Source organism: Catharus ustulatus, chromosome 2, assembly GCF_009819885.2.
Source record: "Catharus ustulatus isolate bCatUst1 chromosome 2, bCatUst1.pri.v2, whole genome shotgun sequence".
Taxonomy (NCBI): Eukaryota; Metazoa; Chordata; class Aves; order Passeriformes; family Turdidae; genus Catharus; species Catharus ustulatus.
This window is the reverse complement of record NC_046222.1, coordinates 45,392,043-45,418,745: the sequence shown is the minus strand read 5'-3', so window position 1 is coordinate 45,418,745 and position 26,703 is coordinate 45,392,043. Positions and strand designations below refer to the sequence as shown.

Below are 26,703 nucleotides of genomic sequence, written 5' to 3'. Positions count from 1 at the left end.
CTTATGATGGACTGAAATTGGAGCTCCAAGAATAAAATATCTGACTTTCCAGAAAAAGAACTTAAAATATATCTATGGGCGAAACACGGGTGAATATAAATAATCGGTAGGAGGGACTATATCCATTAAAAAAAAGTAAGACAGGTGTAGTTAGAAACCTTTCAGTGAACAGTATCCATGAAAAACGAGGTACCAAGCACCCTAGCCATTTCAGCTGGATCCCTCTAGAGTTCAAGCAAAAAAGGAAGATACTTTAATGTGTGCTTTACTTCATCATAACACACATATACCACACAGTATACACAAGGCTGCTTTTCTTTCTCCACTGTCTACAGAAGAAATCTAGAAAACTGGGTTAAACTGAACTCCTTGATCAGTTTCATGATGTGAAGGTCCAATCACTATGTGTTTGTTAAGTGAAATTTATATCTTATAAATCATCTTTCTGCAAAAAATCACATTGAAATTTTTGTTGACGGTTTACTGAGTTCAGTTTGGCCAAACTGAAAACAGTGTAGGTGCATGTGAGTACCTAGTACAGAACTCCTTTCAATTAGGCAATTAAAAGAAATTTTCATTCCATCTTCTTGACTTCTAAAAATCCCTTAATCTCCACATTTCAGATAAATAATGACCTAATTAGCTGTGTAATTTTCAAGGAAGGGTTACTGGCTCACAGCATTTATTCAGAGCTGTGTTCAAATGCTAAACTCACTTCGATCAGCTGAGCCTAGCTTTCATCTGCTGGAGACGTGAAATAAAGCAGGAAGGACTGTTTATTATGTATTGCTTGTGATGTCCATGCTCCCTGCTTTCCAGCTGGCAAATGATGAGGATTACATACCAACAACACTAATACAGGAAAGCAAAGGAAAATGAAGTAATCAATAGAGACAGCACAGGCATATGAATGGCTATTTAGGCTATTTCCTAATGCTCCAACCACATCCCCTCGAGTTAAATTTTCTCTTTATTATCCATCTGAAAGTCAGCAATTAAAAAATGCATTTCCTGCCCACCACCCAACACCCTAAAGCAAAATGCATACAGCCAAATCCATAAGCAGAAACAAAACCTGCAAGACTCCACATTACCATCATAGGCTTTCAATGCTGCACATCACTTCAGTACTGTAGCTTCACACAAATCAATAGTGCAATGCTGCTTTAATTATCACTGGCTTCAGTATCCCCCCTGGCATCTCTTTTTCATCTCTTTTTTTTTTTTTTTTTTTTGACAGGATCAATAAACTTTCCATAGATTAAAAAAACTGAAAAATTCAACAAATGGTCTTGTGGGTGTAAAAATGCAGCTAAAGTATTACAGGAGTTACAAAACCATACTGCATATTATTGCAAAGTCACATTATTTCACATTTCCAAACATAAGAGTCGTTTGTAGGGATAGCTGCTCTAATGGACATGCCAACTTACTCTGAAGAACTCTTTGGTTGACCCTGAGTCCAGTGTCCCGTAAGCAATTTCGGTTTGTTTGGCAAGGTCTTCTGCACTCTCTATGGGTGAGACCATTCGCTCAACAGTCAAGAAAGCAGCGAGGTTAGCAGTGTAGGATGAAATAATGATGAGCGTGAAGAACCACCAGACACCTCCAACAATGCGACCTGAGAGGGATCTAAACATGGATAAGATAATGCACATTTTCCTGTCTCTTGAGCCACGAAGAGTGAGAGAGAAAGAGAGTGAAGGCACCATTATTGTGAACATTTGTCATTAAGTAACAATCAATGGGAGGAAGATCATTTGCATTGTAAATATTAATAAATGCTTCTACTCTTGAAACTTAATATCAACAGTGTAGACCTTTGTATTAATGTGTATCACACATACACAGAAACTTAAATCCTCTTCAACAGCAATCTCAGTGTTCCTATTATTTCAGGACACGCCTAAAAGATAGGAAAAAAATTTTCAAAAATACTGGGTAGGTAATCTCTTTTTGGAGACAAAAGTAAAGCATGGTAGCTGAAAATTAGTAGTTTTCTCGATTTCCTCTTAAAAAAAAAAAGCAAAAGGCTTTGCATACGGATGATGCTGGCTCTAGGATTATAATATTCCTGTCACCCAAACTTTTCAAATATTCCACAAGCTACTGCAATGATTCATTAAGCATTCACATTTTTCTTCTTTCAGAAGTAATAATTTTGTGATAAAAGAGACTTTTCTGTTAAGTAAAAAATTATATTTTCCTTTTCAATACCTGCAATTTGATGAGAAGGCTGTTGAGGAGTAATGCACATCCACTCTTAATCAGTACCTGTTTTATTACTTTAATAATAGAAGGATTAGGCCAATGCTGAACACTCAGAATTTCACTGCAAATGGCTAAAATGAAGCCTTTCAATTTGAAAGATTGGGTCATAATATTTAATTTAAAAATTTTAGTTATGGTCCACTGAAGTTCTAGAACTTCTTAAAAGGTTGAGAAATTCAGGACTGCATGTATTAGACGAATCATGTACTAGATAATCATATATTATAGTACTAATCATGTATTATAGGACCAACATGCAGTAGATCTGAGGCATGTGCTTCTAAGGCACACTTGAGCAACACAGCGTAGCTTCTCAGAAACAGTCAAATATTGTCTCTCACAAACAGCAATATTTGTGAAGCAGCACTGTAGAACTTGAAACAGAAGTTGGACGTTCCTCGATGCAAGGTAGATATTCAGCACAACTGTGTGTATTTCATGGGTGTAACACAACACAGTTCTTCTGAAGTCAACCCAGTGGAATTTCCCCTGCGTGAAACTGCTGTTTCTGAGAGCTGTTTGTGGTTTATGAACATCAACATTGGTAAAATAATAGTAATGACTGAAATTCAAAGCAGATCACCTGTTGCTTTTATCATGGGTATTAAAAAAGGAAAAAAAAAGTAGAAAAGGCTTCCTGAAGAATGAGCTTCAAAATACTGCCAGGAAAATTAAGGAAGGAAGATTTTATGCTTCAGTGTTGAGGATAAAATGCAAATGTAAAAAGATTTGACACAAACCTTGGGGAAATATCACATCCTTGTTGCATAAAGGCACCCAGGGAAAACCAGAGGCTGTTGAATATGCCAAACTCATTGGGAGGCTGGTCACTGGGTCCTTCTTTCCCATCCTCTGGTTCTTCTGTGTGCCACTCATATGGACTAAACCTGCTAACTAGGAACAGGACCACACTGACACCAATGTAGGCAAAGACTATGCACATCCAGATCTCATAGGCCAAAGGGTCCAAGAAGGAAAACACTCCTGGTTTAGATTTCTGGGGCTTTTTGATCATAATGGATATCCCCAAACTCATAAAAGGCTTAGAAAAATCAATGACCTCTTCTCGTACCAATGTGATGGTCAGAGGCGCAACAGCAATCTCTGCTTTCTATAAAGAAAAAAGAAATATAGATGGATAGATTAATTGATGTGTGCTTATACACTCAGCTAAAGCAGCTAATTCCAAAGGTATGTCATTAATATCAGGACACTGTGGCTTAAATGCTCTTTGTAGCATTTTTCTCTTTCTTTCTATCACACTCTGCATTTACTCAATATGCTTTCAGTAAAACATACACATTGCAGGTTTTTAGTTTACAGAATTATGCAAATACTTAATTTTTCCGCTAGGGAGACAGAAGGCTCCTAAATCTTATAGAGGTGAGCAGCAGTGTAGGAAGATAATTTTGGGCATTAATTTAGATTTAAATAAAGGAATGTAAGAAAGAATGGAAAATTAGAATGACCCCATTGTCACTGAACTTATAGAGATTTTTTAAGATCCCAGAAATAGTAATTAATTGTAATATTTTCATAAGACAATAATAATATTTTGAGGTAAAGCAGTTCATGGACTCAAGAAAGCTCCAAATGGCATGAGGCTGCAAAAGAGATTAACTGTTGCTGTGATTCCACCAAACTGCACAGAGCTGTCTCAAGGGAAATATAGTTCAGTAAGACTGAATTAGGTTTTAAAAAGTAAAAAATGTCAAGTACATGGGAAATAGCTGTGCAAAATCATGTGATAAAAGGATAAAATGCATGCTGAATCCATTCCCACTAGTGTCAGGAACATTTTTAAATGTGTCTAACATGTATTTTGAATGAAGATGCCAATCTTGAATGAATTGTTATTGATGGAGGTGATTATGGTTGCTAACAATGATGTCTGTATGCACTATAAAATATTGGAGCTAAGCTAATGGATCGTTTTTCTCATTAGGGATGCTACATTACATTAAGGTCTGTTCATTAGGCCCAGCCTTGCCTTTTACACTAAAGCTGTCATTACAGCAGTGCTTCAGATGGGAATTGTATGGGGACCTGGGGATCCACCTCTGAGAGGAGAACAGATGCAAGAGCTGCTGAAACCTTTTTCCTGTGCTCTGTGACAAATGTGAACTTCTATACATATATTCTATAGCTTATGGACTCAGGAGAGTAACAGTATTAGGTGAACACTTAGTTGTTTCAATGAGATTAAAACATGATGAAAAATAAGGATGTGCTCAAACAGTTTAATCCAGGTGGTATGTAAATAGCTTTTGGGCCAAAGAAAATATTGACATGGAGCTTTTTTGTCATCTTACAACTTTGAAACAGGTAAATGCATTTAAAATAATTTGTATTTTTAATTTTTAATTCCCATGGAGCCATATATGTTTTATGAAATTTCATTTTAAACCAATATTATTAAAATTAAACCTATTTTGGCAGCTCTGCAATTGCAAATAATTCAAAAGAACTGACTCATTCCGGTGCAATGGCCCATAAATGCATATTTGTATTAAGATGGCTGTATATTAATCATCAGATTATAGCTGTCATTCTGAAATAGTTGTGATGCAAACACTTCCCAAAATTATACATAAAGATATTACATTTTAAGCAACGCATCTTAAATCATAATATTGCAAAAGTATCATAAATTACCTCTGGTGTTAATGTCTCAGGTAAATGTTATGATAACTCTGCTAATTCTCTGAATTTTAATTTGCATTTTGTTACACAAGGCACTTTAAAAAAATTGGCTTCTTAATCCCTTTTGACTACCTAAGTCAGGCTGAAAGAGATGTTTTATGAAAACAGCTATTATATGAGGAAAGGTAGCATGTCTAAAATATATTTTTAAGTAGCCTGAAAATTATAAAGTAAACTTAGTTTATGTAGTCTAAAGACTGCAGGATGGTTTGAGCTACCTGAATATTTTTATTTTTCATTTCACTCATAAGTAGCTTTTCTCCAGAAGAATGGTTTCCTTCTTTAGAGTCAACATCTTTTGTATTTCTAAATTTTGATTACTGAGAATGCCTAATGTGGAGTCCTTTAATTAAGTGAGACTCATGGCAACTGTGATCTCTTCCTGCCAGTCTTCTCTGTGTTTGTCTTTGTGATATTTCATAAAGGCAGTATAAATGATAGACCTGGTCACTGGTCTTCAAAGCTGTTGGCTAACAGGTTTTTTGTGTGTCTGCAGATTTCTGCTGGGGTTAAAACACAGATCCCTGGGGGCTGTTAGTTTTCACAGTGTGAGCTGGAAAACTGACATTGCCATTTTAATGTGAATTGACGAGATTTTAAATATCTACTTAGCACATTGCGTATTACATGTGAAATGCTGGAGAGGATTTAGCGTACCAAATTTAAATGCTCAAATAGGGTATGCAGAGCTTGAACAACATCAGAACTAGCTGCCTACAGCACTTGAAGGAGTTAAAGAGGAGAAATAGTAACTTAACCCATTCTTTACAACAGTGAACTAGCATCAGAAAATTCATATTTTAGATAAATCCATTCATGCCAACAAGCCTAAAGGGAAAATATATAGCTAGGTCATAATTAAATGCCAGAAAAATTGGAGAAACTACAGCCCCCCAGACTGATCATATTACTATTTTTGTAAGTCTGTTGTGTGTCATGTAAAGCCTACATAAACTCTTCATTGCAAAAGCTAAATAATGAAAATAGCTGTGCATGATAATTATCAGCATTCGTGCTTTACCCAGTTAATGTGCACCATATAATTACAGATGGAAATGTTTAACAATATAACTATGGTGCAAAAACAATTAATGATTTTGTTGCCAGTGAAATCTCTTTTGACAAAGACTAATGATACTTCACAGTTAAATCAACTGCATCTGTAACAGCATTCCAATCAAGGCTCAACCATTACCAAGTACAGATGCATTCTGGATCCTTCCAATACTATACGAGACAAGATTGATTCTGATGGTGAGAGACATTTTCTTTTCCAGAATATATCATTATTATAACCTTGTGAATAAAATATATGCTTGATACAAGTACTGTGAAGGTAGTAAAGCTATCTGAGAAAAGTCATGGAGAAAGTGATTTCAATCTCAGAAGCTCATGGCTTCTGAGATTTCAAACAGAATTGAGTTGTGACCTTTTGTGTTAAGCAGTGAAAGAAAAGCATTCTGTGTCAGGAGAATGAATATTTAATTGGAGCTGACTGCTAGTGAATTTGGAAACACCTGTTATATGTGCTTAATGGCATTTCATCCCCAGCCAGCATTTCTTCTGTGAGCTAGATATCAAGGCAAATAGAATCCACAGGGACTGCTGCCTGCATTTGGGTATGTCAGGGACAAATGACCAAGATTTTCTGGCAGTTTTTAATAATGTGCTAAAAACAAAACAGGAAAATCATGACATTCTGTACAAGCTTAGCAAAACTGCACCCCACAGCACTTTATGTGATGTTTCCTCTGGGACATGATGGGAAAATCAACCACAGAGTTTAGGAGATGACTAAGCTGCTCTGTGCAGCACCTGAGTGTTCAGGTACCAGAACAACCTCTGGTGCACATAGTTCTTAAAAGAACAGGGATAAAATTTTCACATGTCCATGTCCATGCTCAGTAATATGGATAGAGCTAAGGGGCATTGGGGAATGATGGTATGAGAAGAGAGCAGAGAAACTTTTGTGTTGTACAGAAAGGGTTCAGTCTCACTGGCCACAGCAAAACTGTCTGTCAATCCATTAATGTGGCTGGGAATTAAAAGCTGTAAAATGTTTCCCAATCAGATCATTTGGTCAACTTGCTAATTCTCTCCCAGTCCTGGCTGTATATAAAAAGCCTTGTTTGAAACACAGTCAACTACTCAGACTACTTGTGTTTATGATTAGGGGATCTATCAGAGGAGATGAACACACTCTTCTAGCAGAGCTTTGCAGCAAAGTCTCTGGCTGACTGATTTTTCTGCTTTGGCTATGTGGAATAGGCCTGGGAACCTGAAACTCTGTAAATTGTCTGGCAAGGTCTCAAGGATGTTGCAGGGAGGATACTCTTGATGGATTCCCTGTGGAAATCTTTAGCAGAACACTTCACAAGTAACAGAAAGAGCAATTTCCTCTAAAGTTACACCTGTAGAAGTCCATCCAGCACGCCTGGCGCAGCTCTGGGCCTGAGGGCCGGGCGGTGCGGGACAGGCCGCGTCACCCGGCCTCTCAGCCCGCCCGGCCCCGTTCAGGCTGTCCGCAGGGAAAGGTCTCTGCTCAATACCAGCACCCAGCTGGGCTCAGGAGTTATTTTGGACACTAACTATGGGCCAGAATTATACCAGAGACCAATAAAGCAGATTCATACGGCGAATTCCGAATTGCCACCGATGCACCAGGATGGATCCAGCCTCAAGGCGCCTTATGACAAATGGGACAAATGTACTGGGCAACAGCTGACTTTGGTAAAAAAGCAGCTCCAAGAACGCCGCTGAATCACAGAGACACTGCAGCCATCCTAAACAGACAGCTGGGAAGAGCCTCCCCCTCACTCTTTTCCATTATAAAAAATGAAGTTTTGGCCTGGTATTCTGGGCTGGCCTTCTTTGTGCAGGTAATTTGCAACAGGTTCCTCATGCCTGTGAACTTTACTGCTTTCAGCTCTTTTAAAAGCTGTAGGTGTCGACACATCTGGGTGAGCTTCCTTACAACACTTTTTATTCAGTGTAGTCCTAGGACAACTTGGGTTTGATGAGGTAATTTTTTTAACACAAAAGAAGGAAAAAAATATGCCAAACAAACAGAAAATGAAAGTGTAATATCAAGTTTGCTTTATAATTTTCAACTAGATAATAGGCCACTGAAACGGTGCAAAAGAATTTTCTCATAAATAGTAACATTTCTTGGATTATTGAAAAAGCATTCTAGTATAAAATAGTGCTTGGCCATTGATGTCCATGAGTTTACTATTGCAATTAAAAGCCAGACAAGGAGTAATCTCCACACTTGATAAAATAAGTTTGAAAAATCTTCATCTTTTAATATCCTAAGAGTTGACCTGCTTTCAAGCCACTGAAGTAGATATACATGCTTAGTAACATTCAGTGTTTCTACTGTTTAAAGACAAATTGAGGTTGGTTCCTTCACAAACTCCCAAGAACATGGAGAGTTTTGTGAAGCTGATATAACCTTTCCATTCCAATTTGGAGAGGAGGTCACCAAAATTCTGGGGCAACATTTCCTACGCTCCTACAGCACAGAGACTGTTTCATTCTGCAGAGTCCTTTGAACTGATGCTAATAGAGAATTTATCAGCTATGCTAAACTGACAGAAGGGAACTGAAATGGAGCTGCTACAAAAGCCATGAGACCTTTGCAACATATGGCCCAGACTGTCAATGGAATAGTGAAAAATGCAACTGGGATGGATCAACTGGTACATATGAATTGTTTTATGGGGAGGTTGAGGCATGTTATGAGTTCATGGGTGGAAATATTCACACCTGAGTAGTTTGAGGGTTTTTTTTTTATTCCATCACTGAAATGAAAAGTTTCTCTAAGAATTCTGAACTGTTCTCAGTGCAGATACCAGCAACCGCAGCCATCATGAAGCTCAGCTCTGAGTTTTGACACTTTTGCTAACACCAGATATTGCAAATATTTTTTAAGCTCTTTGGAGTTATTTTCTTTAAATATTATAATTCTATGTGTCAATAGAATTGCTAACTATTATGGTATTCTGAAGAATCCTTCTCCAGATACCTCTATAACATTATGTTCTCAGTTGTTAAATTTACCAGGTTTGCTCTTAAATTTTATAGATGGTCGCCTTAAAAGTCTGTCTTCCTTGTGAATTGCCTAATTATGTACTTGTCTGTAGTTGTTTATTACCTATGTTTAATATATATGATGGTGGATTTTTCATTTCTCAAACTAGACCAAGAATCTCACCTTTTTAAAAAGATCTGTCCACCATTCCGTGAAAATGAATTAATGAGGGAAATTCTTCCCAACCAAATTTTACAGTGTATCAGGAATAGATGGTCTCTAACATTAATGAATTTTAAAGGGATATACAAACTATGGATGTTCTAATGTTTCAAGGTACTAGTTGAATAAATAGCAGAACTTGCATGAAACTATTAAATGTTATATTGAAAATAAATGAAAACACACAGATCTGAAACAAGATTCTGTTTCTTTTCTGTGACCCCAAGATTAAAGAAAATGCACATACACTTCCTATTTTATGACTTCTACTATGGTAAATTAAATCCTGCTTCAAAAATTGGTATGCTTACCCCATAAACAAGTTCTCCCACCATCCCATTCCAGATTTTTGTCTCTGGATCCCTTGCTCCATATTTTCCATCAGGAACAATGGCAATTTTGTACTTGATACCAATATGTTTTGCAATTTCTGATGCCAGATCTACACAGTATCCTTCAAACTTGTCATTCCCTTCAAACGTATCATGGTTTTTCTTGAACATAACATATGGGGCTTCCTATAATGAAAGAAGTAGAACTGTAAAGGAGAAGTGTACCGAATATAGTCTGAAAAAAAAACCAAACATGTCATGAACTGACTGAACAACACACATTTTATAAAGAGTTCAAGGACAGCATTAGCAAGTTTAAATTAAAATGTATGAACAGAAATCCTTCTGGCAAGGTATGGTCTTTACACTAATTTGGATTATACATTTCACAACAATTAACAACCTTACTTTGTTTTACATGGAAGACCTTAGTGCAGAATATGCTAAATTTAAAGCATGAATAGAGGTTGGGCCTATACAATGCAAAGGGCTGTGAGATCATGAAGGTACAGTGTAGACTTCTGACTTCAGTGAGTAAGCATATCCTCTAACACAGTGGGATTACTGCCTATGTAATTTCAGATGCAGAAACTTCCTTTCTTGAGGCTTAGAGTGAATAGTTCCTAAGAGGCTCCATACATTTTAGCGAGAACATAGAAATACATTTCCAAGGAAATATGCATCTTCCTTTTAAAATAAACAGTGCAGATTCTGCAAGGTTGTTTAGGATGAACTTCAGTGATATGCATGGACAAGAATGGTATTAAGTTGACAGTGACTTTACATGTTGTATGAAAAAGAACTACCAAATATTTTGGGACAGTGAATGCCATTGAAAATGAGTAAAACCTGTCTGGAAGAGTGGTTCTTGCATTCCCTGTATAAACCATACTATCACAATAATGAACATTATGTGACTGGGAAATCAAGGTCGCTTTTCTTTTTAGCTCTGTGTGAATTCAGACTTTAGAAATTATTAAGTAAAACTATACTTTCTGATGGTATTTTAAATCACTTCATATAATTCATACTCAAAGTCAGTTCCAGATGAAATACTTTTCTAATATAAAGGGTGACTTAGGTCACCTTTTGTTTGAATTTACATCACAAAATACTGGCAACTTAAGTTTTTCTCTGTGCTATCCATGGCAAATGTTGGTCTTTTGACACTAACCTTGGTAGTACTCTGCTCCAGACACATCTTTCTTTAAGATATAATTAGTACAAAAAATAAAAATTAATTTAAACATGTAGTGCAACAATGTCTGCTTCACTGAAACAAAAAGAATGTCATCTGTGAGCCACAACGATTTTGTAAGCTCTGTTAGGTGTCTAACAAGGGACGATAGGTGACGTTACATGAGTGCAGTCCAGCGCTTTTGCCTGTATAGAGAGTTTGAATCTTGAAAGGAAATCTGCTGAGTGTTACCAGTAGGCTGCACCTTTTCTTGTATTCCTACCCCTAATTAAATCACCTTGATCTCAACCACTGGTATTTTAGAGGGAGAGAGGGAGAAAAGCAGGGAGATCATGATCTCTGCAGTAGTTCTTGATTTTCAGAAGTATTTTGGCCATGTATAAAATGTTCCTCCCTCAACAAAGCCTTTTTGTTCACACGAGAGGAAGAGCCAAAATCTGTGTCTTTCCACATATGTTATTGCACATAAAAAGATTTAAAATAAACAGAGGTGAAAAATACTCTGTCTTGTCTGTGATTTTGCCAACTGCTTGCTAGAAGGGTAACCAAGTCTGTCCACTGTCCTACATTTGTGAACTCTCCTTGCAAGCTTCAGCTACATTGCTTGCTGCACCTCAAAAGTAATTTTGTTATCCAAAGACCAGAGTGAGTGATTTCTAGTTCTTCTGATTTGGCTATAAATCCCTGGCGAAAGGCATGAAACTAGAGTCACACCAGGAGATAATTCTGGTGGTGGACTTGAAGAAGACAGACACAGAGTACGCCAGGTCAGCTTACTCCTTCTTCCAAAACACAGACACTGTGCTTCTGCCTGCACCTCACCACTGGCAGGGCTGCTGCTGCTGCAAAAAAGCATTTTAACAGTTTCTGCACAGCAAAGCCAAGTGACATGCCTCATGAGATGCCTCATTTTTTCTGTTAAAAGTTAAGTGAACTTCAGCCCTCCTACCCAGGAGTTCTGTGAGGGAGCACTGAGATGGGAAGTGAGGTGGCCCAACAGTGCCCTTGGTAGGTACAAACAGAGGCCATCCCATCCAGTGGAGTGGCCACCAAGATCTAACAGAGATCTGTTGGGTGCTTGAAGGAAGCGTGTTTGTTCTCTTTCCCATCCACCGCCTTTTCTTACACCGATCTCACTGATTTAGAGCAAAATACAGCAGGGAGCATTTTTTTGCAATGCAATTATCTTCTAGAGAAGTAGCATGCCTTGCTGCGACTGCTTTCAAAGAAGCAGCAATTGAAAAAAACTGAAAAAATCTGCCAGTGTGAAATGGTACAATTAAAGACAACAGCAACACCTACTACCATTTGCTTACTATGCTGATCTTTCCCTCCTAACCTATTTTAGACCTCTTAATTGTTGTGCCTACTTTACCTGCCAAGTAATCAGATATCTACATTCAAGGTAGAATTTGATAGGAGAATGTGGGTGGGACTGCATGTGAGTTTCTGATAAAGACTGTTTATAAAAAAAAGCAATCAAATAGTAGCCCTAGTTTTAAATCCTATCCATGTCAGATTTGAGGGTGTTTCAAATCGATGAGGTCTTCAGTTGTTATAATATAAAGATAATGAAAGGCAAGTTTTACTGGTTTGCTAACAAGTAACTTACACAGATGAACTTTCAAGGTCACACTGTGAAGTCATGAAATATCTGAATTGATCAATAACATATACTTAGCCATATCTTGATGCTCTTTTCAATGTGTGGCACTGAAAAGTACCTTTTTATTTTGGATAATCCATTGCAATAGCATTTTTCAAGTTAGTAGTAATGTTAGTGTAATCATGGTAGTCTAAAAATGCAAGAGATGCAAGTTGTTTGTGGAGAGGTAATATCTTCTATTAAATCAGCTGAAATAGCTGAAAACAGGCCTACTTTTTTCATTGTTATAGCATCTTGTCTGATAGAAAGATTATCTCTCCCTACCATCTTTGTGCTTATTATATTTTTGGATGATGCACTTTTAACCTACTGATACAAAGCACACATCTGACTTACTGCTGAATGAGGTTTAATGTTGCAATGTTTGCAAGATTTCAGCTGCTTGAAGAATATTCTATGGGTTAGTGAATCAAGGAAAAGTCCACATTGAAATGACCAATGACTAGCACGGAACAGGTATTTGAAATGGTGCAAGCTTTACTTATATAATTCACAATTTCATAACAATACTTAACATTTGCAAATACAAGTTGATGTCTGCAACAATTACCTTTATAGATGTAAACAAATCATTCCACCACATTGCCACAAATTCATGTGTACAGTTAAATGCTCACAACTGATGATTCATACTATAAGGGAAGTTAGACAAAGTAACTAACCCAAATAACAAACAGATCTAAACTTGGTCTTCCTATTCTAAAGTGGATTTCAAAATATTCACCATTGCAAAAATAATTTGTTAAAGTGACAAATATCTGTGCAAGGAAATTTCTGATTTTTAGAACATATGTGGGACACATTATCACACTTTATTCTGAAAGAAACTTCTATAAAGGTCAATGGAAGGTTTTTTTGATGGCTTTTTTTTTCTGAATAAAGTGTCCTGGATTCGGTTTGAAGTCTTTATTATTTTCATGCAACAAACTTCATTTTTTTCTCCTATCTACTGAAGAATTTAATTAATAAAGTTTCTAATGAAAAAATATTTTTCTATTATGTGAAAAAAGGCTGTAATTAGAATTTCTGAGGTAAGACTCCATCAAGAATACATCAGTCAAAACAGTGATGGTGATTCTCAGTCACCTAATGGAAGTTGCCTATCATCTTAGATGCCCTAAGGTGACCTGCTTGACCCCAAGGTGCTGTTCTGCAGGCACTTTGTGCTTGCCCTTTACAGATAGGTCTGATACCCTCAGTATAAGGCATCCACCTATGGGCCACTGAACCAATTTCTAAATCTTTGTGGATTTACAAACTTGGGGCAAAACTTACCCCACATGCCTGAAAAATTACATACACTGGCTAAAACATCCAGAGGGAAAGATCACATGTACAGCATGAGGCAGACAAGGGTCACCCTGCTTGTGTAAGAAATGGGGGACAGGCTGTGTATCCTAGAGCATCTTAAATGTCACAGAATGGAACTGAATCGATACCGTTTGTAAAGTCATCCACATCTAGGTGACTTGGTTGTGAACTGGATCCTGCCCTTGAAACTTAATCTGCCAAGACCAAGGATATCTCATCAAGATATTGAACTGTAAGCAACAATGTAGATGCAGCTCATCATCAAGCTTTGGTTTTAAAGGAATTTTGTGATTTTTAAGTTTTGCAGTCTCAGAGTTAAGTACAGAGTTGGCTGTACCATAAAATATACTGGAGAGTTTGGATTAGTCTTCTGAGCCTGCTTCCCTAAACTCTACCTCAACAACTTGTGACCATATTTCTGAACCTGTGAAATTAGAGATGATCATTCTCCCTAGCTAGACAAGGTGTTTACCTTAGTGTTAGAGCAGGGCTGCAAAGAGCAACCCTTCTCCAGTCATGCAATGAGCCTACTGTGCATTTGGAGGAGTTACCATCCCATCCCAAAGGGAACACTTCCGCACAGGTAGGAAATCTGTCCTTTCCAGAGTGCAGGAGGCTGTGAATTACATAAGGTGCAGAATAGGAACTACAAATGGCAGTTGGAAAAGAACATCAACTGTCCCTGCTGCCTCCTCTCTGTGGGTTGCTAGTGCACCACTCAGCTAACTGGGGATAGGCTGAGAGCCTATGCCAAATATGTAAAATAACTTCTACGTGCTCTCACTATGTCACAAATGAAGAAAACATTTTACCTACTAGAAAACGCTGTACTAAGCTCTTTGAGTGCAGAGCTAATTCATTATACTGCAGTTTCTATGCAACAGCCATACAGCCACACTACAGCAAAGTAAGCATGGACACATAAAAGCTGAAGAAACAGAGGACAAATCAACTTGTGCTATTTGGCTTTAGGCAAATATTAAAGCGAGCCATGCTGAAAAACCTGTAAGCTTTTCCTATGCTGCCATGACATCTGTCTTTGAAGACTGAAAAGTCTGACAGCACTGCTTGCAGAAGCTTTTCAGTTTAATGTTGGAAAATATCCATGCAACCAAAATTAAATGTGTCATCTACAATGGTTCAACCTCCCTTCAACATGAAGAGGGCAGTGAAGAGGTGAAAAAGTCTCTGTGGCATTTGCAACTTAACAAAGAAGAGAAAAATAACAGGACTCTGGAAGTTATTCTAGTTAAATATTTCTTTTCTTTGTGTGTGTGATCATATGCTTGCAGATGCTAAATACATTGTCCTAGCAGGCCAATATTAAGAATCATGGTTCTATTCTGCCTTCAGTATCACGTGTGAAGCTCCCAGAGGAGTACATGGGAGATGGGCATGATAAGGCAGAATTCACCATATATTCTTATTCAAACCAAATTCCAATATATTTCTCTTGCACTGTGATTTTGAAACATGGAAAGAGGACAGTTCTGGTCAAGAAGCTGTGCTGCTTTCAATTAATTGCATTTATCCAAAAATGACATGCTGCATAAACACAGGGCATGCTTTGGAATATTAATTCAGCTTTTTGGTTTAGCAAATGATCCCACCAGTCCCTTCAATACAGGGGCTGGAAAAGTTCTTTTGAAGATAACATTTATTATGCACATCAAAATGCTTCAATGCAAACAGGACAGGCAAGATAACACATTTTAAAAGCTTTCTTGTTTTCCTTTTTTTTCCTTTCTGGTGGACAGAAACCTTTTCTATTAGTTTTCATTATTATATTTTACTTGCTTCTCCTAAGCTTGGAGCTATTTATGGAAATTACAGTATTCAGGTGTAAGAGCTTCAGTCAAAGGTATCAGGATTGGTTTGAGAGGAAAATTTCGACTGAAAGCTTGTAATTCACATCGTTCTCTTCTCAGCTTGGCAAAGTTGAAGGTTAGCATCATCTAGACATTTCAGATTAATCACAGAACTTTTCTTGGTGGTTCAGTGCCTGGTCATCCAGTCAGAGGAACAGTAATCCATATGGAAAAATTAGCTCAATGTTACTAGACTGGTGGTTAATACTTGAGCCTTAGTTAGGAATGTTCGCAGCATCTTGGGACTCTTTTCTTCCTTGATCAATTTCTTAAAATAGGATTCTTCATCAGAGGCTGAAAAGAGGAGGACTGTACTGAAGTATTTTTTTCCATCACCGAGTCTTTTTTAATTTTTTTTTTCATTTTTTTTTTAGGAAAAAAGATACATATATTTAAAATTTCCCATGCAAAAATAAAAGTTACACAATTTGGTTAGGAGTTACATTCTGAATTCCTGTATAGTAGTTTGGTTGTTTTATATCCTGGAATGATAACCTTCAACAGGAGATATGTTAAGACATACTAAATGCATAAATGCTGATACATACTGCTGAAAATCTGGTAATTAACTGTATTTTTAGTTAGAAAATGTCTTGATGCTTTCCTTTGGATTACTTTAAACTCTGTATTGAGTTAGAAAAATTATTTCTTAATAACACCTACAAAATATTCCTTCCCATTTGAGATACAGTTTATTGGGTTAACATGTCTTGTCTAAATGAAGCAGGTGAAAAGGGCAGTGAACTGAGATGTAAAATCTTAAAAGCGGTCATGTAAAGGTCACCCATTGCCAGTTGGCTTTGATAAACATCAGCTTTAAAGGGCATGTCTGACTTCAGAGGAAAAAATGTTAAATATTTTGCTTAAAATACAGATTTGTGAGAAACAACTGCTTTGAAAAATTGTGAATTAAAAATGTAAACGAATGAAGCAACTCCCTTGCAACCACTCTTTAAAAACACAATAATCCTGGAAAATCAAACTCCAAATCTATGTAGATTTTATTAAAATGGAGATTTTACTGCAATGCTGAATAAACACATTAAGAATGCATCTACTAAATTTATGTTTTCATTCGCAATTAACAGTAGATAATCCAGTTTTGACTGGCCGACTGAACCATGCTACTTAGAATTTTACCTCTTGCTGAAGTCAATTAGTGAGTTTATAATTTACCAACAAAAAGAGACAATAGTATTACAGTAATCTCATTTTATACCCTCTGCTCTATTCTGTCATTTAAAGATTTTGGGTTTTTCTTTTCTTCCAGTTTCTTGTGAGACAAGATTTATCAATTAGAGGTTGTAAGAACTCATATCTCTGAGACTTATTTTAGTAAAAAAATGAAAAACTCTGAATAAAAGCAAAAAATTACCACAACTCAATTTTTAAAACCTAATTTCAAATGATTCATTATATTAAAAGCATACCAAAAAAATCTGTGCAGACATGACAGTCAATATAATTAAGATATATGGCTCTCATCCTCCCACTAACATAGGAACTGGCAGACTAAATTAGATCATAACTAGAAATCAGATTGTGTCACACACCAGTATAAGAATTAAAAAAAGAAACACCTTACCAAAATTGTAGTGACAACTACTGTTCTATTCTCGATGGCTGCAGTGTCATTTCCAAGCGTAGGTTCATGCTGAATCAAAACTAATTTATCCATGTCATTCCAATAACCAACCTGCAAAACAAAATGTATATCATTTGCAGTAAGGTCTAAATTCTGTGTAACTACAAATATAAACTACTATAAGAACAGCAGTGTGATCCAAAAATGGTTTTGCCCCAGGGAAGTGCTGTCATGTTAGATATGGGAGTATACATCTATCACTCTGGGTGTACCACGTTTGCACCCCTGCTGCACAGAGACAGACCTGGTGTCACCTCCACTTCACTGTTCCTGAATGATCTGGGCTACTTACTTCAACCAGAGACACATGGAAAATACTATTTTCATTAGCTTGAAGGCCTCCTGGGGCATAAATGAGATATACGAATTTTTTCTCCCTGCAAGAATATTTTCATTTGTTAGTGCTCCAGATCTTTTGGTGTTAGACAGAGGAATGGATGACAGTTTTGCAATCCCATGGCTGATCTCAATTCCTTACTCTGTTATGGGCTTCCCAGGAGACCCCAGATCCGGGATTTATACCAGACTTGTTCCACTTAACTGCTATCACTGACCTTTTAGTACCTACATTAGCAGCCCTGTTATTTACGCTTCCTTTACACTCACAGGACAGACAGTACCAGCAGACAGTGACTCAGCTCATGCAGGATAAGCATCCCTGCTAGTAAGGTGCTTGCTTTTCCCACTGACTGTAAAGCATGGTGAGAGTGAATTCTTCCTGAAATCTCTGGGAAGTGCCTACAGGGTGGGGGAACAAATCAGGTTTTTCTCTCCTTGGTTCAATTTAGGCTGCCATAGCCCTTTCCTGATCATCTTTAAGGTAAAACAGCTGCCTTTGTTTGTTGCTGGCAATGAACTTCTCTAGAGTCAGATTTGAACCAGTCACTCTTGTAATCCCAAGGAGGAAAACCCCCAAACCTATTTTTATCCCCTTCTTGCCCATTCTCTTTTCTGCAGATACATCATGGCTGTCTGTGCATCCACTGACAAGGCTGCTGGGGCTCTTTCCTCTGACCCAGCACTGACAGCACTCAGCTCCATGTCAAATGGACAACATGAACACAAATGTGTCAGTAGAAGAGTGTTCCAATCCCACCTCAAGGGGCTCTGTTGCTCGATGAGAACCTAATGAATTGGGAGACTGATCTTTCTTCCCAGCATGATGTTTCCCAGACTCATGATTTAAAATGTTTCTATCAAAGAGATGCAATTCAGCCAGACATTGCTCAGCTTCCAGGAGAACCTGGGGACAAGTCAGCAGCAACTGCCCCTTGCCCCCTTCCTTGATTAATTAGGAGTTCATGAGTTTAAGGAGTTCCCCTTAAACTGCAGGCAAAGAGGAATGACTTGTCTGTCTTATTAGAAGAGGAACAATAATTTTAGTGGAAAGTGGGCTCCAGGCAGAGCTTCAATGTAATTGTCAGGACCAAAGGCACAATTCTGTGCTTTGGATGAAAAATTTCGATATGATGGAAACTGGCTAAATGATCAAATCAGTTATATAGTCAATATTATTTCCAACACTATTGTAGAACCCTGATTAAATTCACCATCACATAGGATTCTGCCTCCATGACATGTTCAGCTCAATGCAGTGATATGATATTAGAGCCTAAAAGAGCAGAGGAGTGCTTCTGGTTCCTGTCTCATATGCATTATATATATTCTGTGTTTTATTAAAATAGTCAACCTTCTTGATTTTTTGCATTCACTATTTCATTAGTTTCCTTCTTGAAAAAAATGGATGGAGGCAAGTCATTTTAACAGTCCCTAGAGCAGTTTGACTGAACATGAGTGATTTTTTTTTCTATTAGTGGAGAAAATAAGCACAAACTGTCCATGCACAAGTTCTGATATATTTAGTTGAAATATTATTTTGCTTTTTGTGATTGCTCTTACAGCACTGGAGCCTTGATTTAGGTGTCTGCAGCTAACAGGAAGTGTCAGGAGTGCTGATATAGTGGAGAGGAAGGTTTTCTTCCTAGTAGTATGCACTGCTAACAAATATTCTCTTTCAGCCATACAGCCACAGATACACTTGATTATTTAAAATTTGGAGTTCTTGTCAAAAAACTGTGACTGGCTAAAGGCAGCATATGTACACCAAAATCTGGCAGTTTGGGGAACTATTATGACAGTGAATGATGATTTTTCATTGTGCAATTCTTCACTGCTTTTCTTCATATTCTTCATAAAGTTCAGAAGGAAAGCCGAAAACGAAAGATGTACTGTGCTACCAAATAAGTACCATATGAAAATTCAGACAGAGATAAAGGCATTATTTGAGAAATGACAGGCATCTTTTAAAGGAATTTTAGCTTTTGTGCATTGGTGTGAGCTTATATGTGTTCGGTGCAAAACTGCACTAAAGTAACTTTGGAACTAGATTACTGAATAAATATGAAAGGTATGTCATGACACTGGTATAAAAGTATAGAGATACACAATCACTTTGAGAGCACTAAATAACAGTGTGCTTTCCCATAAATACCTCAACTCCACAAGGAAAAAAACTCCTCAAAGGATAGGATTGAATTTAGCTATAAAAGTACCTCCAATTCTATTTGGGTTGCAATTGAACTTCATAGCACTTGCATCCACTTATAAAGGAACTGAATTTATCTTTTAGGAAAAAAGACTGCAAAAATATTTGCCTCAAAGTAAATTTGACATAACAGTTTGGCATTTGAATGAATGGCCTCTCTGAAGGCCTGTGCACCTTGTAGTAACCACTGAAGAGATCTTGTTGGAGCTCACAAGCCACTGAGGGCAAGAGAATACTCAAACATTTTGATAATTAATTTTCATGTTGCCAAGTTGGAATTCAAAAGCCAAATATTAGACTGTCTTGGGCATGTAATGTAATGTGTATGCTTTGCTTATTTTTTCTTTTCCATTTTTTTTTTATTTGGTGATAGGATGCATGGTGAATGACACAACTACAGAATTATTGAGCTGAGAAGGAACCTCTGAAAGTCATTAGGTCAAACCCCTTGTTCAGCCTAAAGCCAGTTGCCCAGGACTATGTCTGGATGGCTTCTGAATGTCTCCAAGGATGAAGACTTCACAACCTCTCTGCACAGCCTGTGGCAATGCTTGGTCACTCTCAAAGTATAAAAAAGGTATTTCCCAATGTTCAGAAGGAACCTCCTGTGATTCAGTTTGTGCTCATCATCTCTGGTCGAGTCCCTGGGCACCAGTGAAAAGCCTTTATTACTTGGTCACAACCCTCCAGTCACAGGAGCCATTACATCAAATCTTTGTGATCCTTGTCCTCCTACCCTTTCCCCTCACCAACAGGTTTTGGTTCTGCTCTGCAGAGAGCTAAGTGAGAAGCGCTGCATAAATGAAACTAACATGACCATAGGCTAATATTTCCCATTTGATGAAACTATGTGGAAGTCTGCCTCTGTCTAATTGTGCTGTTTTTTAATGGTCTCTTCACATACATAAAGCTGTGGGCAACAAAAATGACTTTTCTAAAGATTAGAGCCACGCATTACTCTGACTGCAACGGCAGTTTTGAAAAGATAGTGCTGGGTGACTCATAAGTCATGTTATGTTGGACATGAGAAGAAGACATTAATGCTGAAGGCCTCTTAGTTCAATTAATTAGAGTCATTTCTCATGTATTATATAGGATTTGTCAGGCTGGACCACAGAACTGGTCCAGTGATCATATGTAAAGCACTATCTAATACATGAGAAATAAATTCTTGTGAGTAGCCAGATCTGTTATGACTTGTTATATCAAATACAGGTAATGACAGGAGTAGCAGAAAGGTGAGAAAAGCACCTTGGGCCTCTAGCACAGCACAGACGTAGCTCCTCTGTTTGCAATCACCTTCCCCTTAAACTGCAGGCAAGAAGAGAACATGGGGACATCCCTGCTGTGGTGTCAGACACACACCTCTCCCATAATAACAGGTGACAAAGGTTGAAACATCAACTCTTTTCAAAAGTTTGCTGACAAGCAAACTCCCTAATGAGTTACCAAAATTGTGACCTAATTAAACACATCTCTTTGCACCTTGCCTTCCCTCCTGTACAACTGGGAATAGGGGATGGAAAGGGCATAATTCACAGTTTCCTCCAGTGCACCCCAGCCACCCATATATCCTCCTGGCTGCAGCATGGCAAGCAGGGCTGGTAGTAAGACCAGACACATTTTCTGGCACAGTGGACTTCCCAAGAGAGGAAAGACAAACTCACTTTTCCCAATTTATTCTTCAGCCATCTGTCACACTTTCGAAAGACAACTGCACCATCAGGCCTTATATGCAAGCACATGCTTTGCTTTGGTCTTTGTCTCCATACTGTGATATAGTGGCAATTTTTTCATTCAAGTGTGTAATTCTGCCCTGGGTCTGCAGTTTAACACTCTGCCTCCTGAGCACTGTGGCAGGTAACTGTCTCCAGGGACCCACAGTTCCCCTGTGATGCTATTTACTGTGCTTGTCACCTTTGGCCTACAGCAGAGGACTATTTAACTAAATCTTGATTGCTTTGGTCCTACTCAAGCAGCCATGAGTACCCTATTCACCATCACCTGCCCCCTTTCTTGTTCTGATGACCTCACGAAAAAAAAAAACCAAAAAAAAAAAAAACCAAAAACCAAAAACCCTGACCTGAGTACATTTTCTGCTTTTATTTGTTTTATACTATGATAAATAGACAAATTTCAGCAGAGAAGAGAAAGGATCAACAAAGTGCACAGGCGTCTCTTTTCAAAGTGATTGGGCTGAGTGATAATGAGCATTCAGACGTGAAGGATCTGCTTAGACGTGTATTAATGTGCATTTGCTTACAAGCAATCAAACCAATCAAGCACACAGGATTAGATACTGCAATGAATTTCAGAAAATATAAGTATTCAGGTCATTCTCTCTTCTCTTCTGTCCTTTCATCCTTAAAAGCCCTGTGTTAGTTACAGCCTATGGTTCATGTTTACACAGAATGTACAAATCCACTTGCTTAAAGATGCAAGTAATTTTTAAGACAGGAATCTTTGGATAAGATACAAGAAATATCTACTGTTCAGAATTCTGACCATTTTCCATCACCCAGCAGCCTAGCAACATGTCATCCAGCTGGTTTTCATTAGTATGCTTGACTGACTAACATCCCACCACTCCAAGAGGCACACTTGTTTTTGTGTTCCCCAATTTAAGGCACTGAATAATAGCATCAAATAGAAAAGGCATCTAAAAACTGCTTTCACTGACATATCCATGTACTCAATGTATTATACCTGTTCAAAACTGCAGAGTCCACTTTAATATAAGTTTACATAACCATTTCATCATACACAATTCATTTACATGACATGAGGATAAGCAATGCCAGCACATACCTTCCGAGGGCCAGTGTTTTTCAGCTCAAAGACATCCATGGTGTAATTGACTCTGCGACCGTAGTGGTCAAACTGAACATTTCCAGTCAAACCTTGTATTCGAACCTACAAATGGAAGAAAAAGCACCATGAAGATAGTCTCACGCTCTTTAGTTCAAATGTCACAGAGCAAGTTATCCTGACTACATCCTTAGATTACCATAAAAACACTGCTGTGGAACAGTTCAAAGAAATAAAGTTGGCTACTTTCTTTATATTCTTCTAACTGATAACAAAGACACACAGTGGACCTTCTCTTCTTTTATGCTGTGCAGCTCAGCACCTTTCAGCTGCAGGTTCTAAAGAGAAGTAAATTTTTTACTATTCTCATCGCTCCTGGAGTCATACGAAAAAACATAAAGGAAGTTTGGCCAGAGCTCATGTGTCTTTTTAGCTCCCACTCTGGTGGATTGAATGTACAAATTGAGTATATATGGCTCATCAAGGTCAACTTGACAACAACCTTAGCCCCAGCAAAGCAGTTTACTATCATGGAAGATGATACAGGGCTGATATGGATAAGGTTTGAAAAGGGCATTTTCAAAGCATTAGAACGAAGAAGGCCAGATGGGAAGCCTTACTATTGGCTGTGGCAGTTTCCCACCACACGTGCCTCAGCTGAAACCAGAACAAATTTTCTTTTTTTCAGCACTTTACTGTGTCACTGAAGGATACCCAAGCTGTGGTCCTTGACCCAGAGAAGTTGTGGCCATATTGCTGCTGGCTTTGATTTTATCAGGATCTAGCCATGAAAACCTCTTTGGCAGAATTTGAAGTCTCATGCTGTTTGCCTGAACAGAGAAGCCTGACAATGTTTCTCTCAATTGTTACAGATCCGTGCATCTGCACAGAATATGTGAAGCATACAAAATGCTTTATTTCTCTCCCTAAGAGTCAGGATGTGGCTTGAAATCACTTACTCTTTCCTTATGTCCATTTCTATGGGCTGATTTTTCTCCAGGACTGAAACCCTGGCTTCTAGGCACAGAGCTGCCAGCTCTGTCAGGAGTCACTTCTCCTCAGCTGTTTCTCCCGAGTGGAGTCTGCTCATTTGCAATGATTTAAATTCTACTGCAGGATTTTTATTTTCTCTTCTATCCCATTCAAAGGAAAGGCTAAATCATCTTGACACAGATCTGGAACTTTCTAGGCATCCATATTCATCAGGAATTCAAAATCCTGAAATAACCCATAGCTCTGGGTTATTTCTTTTTTTAAAGAAAAAACCCCAAAATTACCTTTGTGATTTCCCTGGGAGAAGTCTACTTTTATTGAAGATGACAGAAACATATTTGATAGGTTATATTATGTGGTTATACCTTTTTCCTTAAATGACAATATCTGTACAGCCAGGTTATTTGCAGTAGTTACAAATGAATTCAGCAGTGCAGTGGAGGAAGTTCCAACTATCTCAAAAGATCTAACAGTAGCTTCAAATAGCAGTAGTTCCTCTCTGCCTTCGTTCCAAGTTACAAATCAGAACAACCTGAACAGCCCAAGCTGCTACCAATTTTTCCAAGTAAAAAATGATTTTCCTTCTATTACTACCCTTGTGCATATAATGTGCAACTGGTATCCAAAATTCTAAAAGATCCTGAGAATAAAGCCTCCCCTTACCTGTTTTAATGTCCTCTCCATATCAATTCCTTGACCCCATGGAGCTGCAGGGTTTGCAAGACAATCACCAGCATTTCCTCTCCTTGAAATATCAATTTTCTGTCTTCTAAGATTACGGAATGTTTCAGCCATCACAAGTACTCCATCATATGTCAATGCAGATGTATACTAAATAGATGGACAAACACAGCTCTTCAGAGTTGACAAAAAAAATTGCTCCTTCAAAATAATTCTCGTTTGATTCATTATGCAGCAGTTTCAACATCTTTGTTTAGAAAACAGCTCTTCTCGAAATCAAAAGCAATTTTGTCTAAGGGACAAATGTAGGACATTTGAGTAGGTACAGCTTTAAAACTATTTCCTAAGGGTAGAAAAATCTGTATCTTAAGAATTTATTAAAACCCAACCAAATTAAACTTGAAGTATTGAAATATTTTTCTTTTTTTCCCCCACTTGACTTATACAATGGGGAATATCCCCATCCACCCAATTTACTCAAAAGAAAAGAAGGAAACAGTAATTCATTGAGAAAATATAATTGGAAAAATGCACAGCTAAGAAGCAGATATCCAGGCTACTGGAAGTGTTAAGAATGATCAAGAGTAGGTTCTTCCTATTGGAAAACCTGTGTTGGCTCTCTGCCTGATATGTACCCCAAGCAGTCTGTGTTTCTACACTAACTACAGCAACTGCTTTAGGTTGATAACATGCCAAATGAAATGTTTAGAGCAAGTCTTTGGCAGATGTTAGCCTGGAGCCACATAAACAAAGGGGTGTTTTCTCACTATGGTCCCCTGATGAAAACAGTGCATCAAGAAAAGTTGTTCACATGCCCAGGGCTGCTATTGATATGCTCTCTAACTTCCAAAATTCAAATTTCATTATTCAAATTTAATTTCCTTCCTTTCCTTTGTCTTGCAGATTATAAGGTCTTTGAGACATGCTTTATCTTTATAACCTCAAATTTTGGTTATCCCTAGATGAATTATGAGCGATTCAAATTAATCATGCTGACTTCTCAAAAGCAGATGGAATAATCCTGTTTTTGTGGCAAGAAGTCCTATAGGAAGAATTTTTCCTGTCACCAGTTACTAAGGATGTCTGCATTCCAAGCCTTTGGTTTTAGTTTGTTTGTTTTTGTTTTTTTACATAAATTTTTGGAGTTTCACTGAATTCTGTAGCTATATCTTGAAATATCCATGTTGATGCTTTATCTAGACCTTGCCAAGCTACCAATGTCCCAGCCAAGGGAGGGCTGATTGCTTATTTTTGCATAGTCCCCAGCACAAAGGTGCCCATTTTCAAGCACGTCTGGTGTGCATTAGTGCATATAATAACAGAACTACTTTGATGAAGTCATATTCACAGCCGTGCTGTGATTTGCCTGCAGGAAAATTATATGTCAAAGAAATATTTTTTTAGCAATCTGTGAAGGATTAGGATAGAGGAACTCCGGGATGAGATTTAAAATCATACCTGAATGTGATTTCTACATGAGGTTTTGAGGTGGAAAATTTTCAGAGGAAAAAATTTAAAGGTAGCAAATTTACAGTTACAGTAGTGTCTCATCTAGAAGAATTAATCTGTCAGGAAAGATCTGCATTCCAAAGAACCTGGATAATTAGACTAATTAATGGAAATTTTACTGAAATTAAATTGTCAGTTAAGCATTTGACCTTTAACTACTGTCAGTAAAGGGGTGAAGTTGGAGAATAAGTGACAACAGACATTTAAGTACATCAGCAAAATGTGTTGCAGTTTTTGTTTCCACCATACAAATGTAAGGATAGGCAAGATTAATGGCCAGTATGAACAGCTGTCTTCTCCTCTGCTTAAATATTGAAGGCTTCATTCGTGTATTCAACAATGTTAATCAGAAATTAGAACACTGGAGTTATATCTTTGGTAGTGCTTCAGATCAGGGAGTACCTTTGGTGGGGTCTCAGATCCTGGGTACTCTCTCTGGTCCAGTTTCTTCCAGCGCTGCATCAGCTTAGTTACCATTGGGGTACTGAAATCCACTAGCTGAAATCCAGTCACATTGGCTCCTCCATGCATAAATCTCTCCAGAGAAATATCTTTGAATCCCTAGAAAATCAATTCAAGATTTTGTTTGCCCTCCTACACTGCTGTGGGTCCAATCTGTTCTAGGTCAGCATGGCAGAATAAAGAATGCACAACAGCAGGATTCCATTAGAAGGCAAAATTTAAAACCAGAGAATAATGTTGAACCTTCATTCATAAATTCCATTTGTAATAAAGAGAAAAAAGCCAAGAACTAAATTTGCCACATTATTGCTAGGGTGGTCTTGACAGCTAAGCAACACATTGTTGGGAATGGCAGACAGTTTTTGAAGAAGTGCCTTTGGCAAATCAACTGAAAAATGCCTGCAGAATATTAAAGGCTTAATCCAATTTCCATCAAAATTGTCAGATTGGAATAAG

At 37.7% G+C, this 26,703-nt stretch overlaps 1 protein-coding gene across 9 annotated transcripts in view; it reads right to left on the bottom strand.

The window, feature by feature from the left end:
• GRIA4 (glutamate ionotropic receptor AMPA type subunit 4) overlaps positions 1-26,703 on the bottom strand; it is a 217,930-nt gene that overhangs the window by 46,956 nt on the left and 144,271 nt on the right. For 8 of the 9 annotated variants that reach the window (XM_033086500.2, XM_033086482.2, XM_033086492.2 and 5 more), the window contains exons 6-12: positions 26,188-26,346; positions 24,259-24,426; positions 22,603-22,707; positions 17,190-17,300; positions 9,541-9,747; positions 3,012-3,382; positions 1,434-1,632 (exon numbers count right to left, since the gene is read on the bottom strand). In XM_033086500.2, coding sequence (XP_032942391.1) covers positions 1,434-1,632; positions 3,012-3,382; positions 9,541-9,747; positions 17,190-17,300; positions 22,603-22,707; positions 24,259-24,426; positions 26,188-26,346 — 1,320 coding nt within the window. Of the gene's footprint in view, positions 1-1,433; positions 1,633-3,011; positions 3,383-9,540; positions 9,748-12,882; positions 15,899-17,189; positions 17,301-22,602; positions 22,708-24,258; positions 24,427-26,187; positions 26,347-26,703 lie in introns of those variants that run through there. The other variant, XM_033086531.2, reaches the window with a different exon arrangement.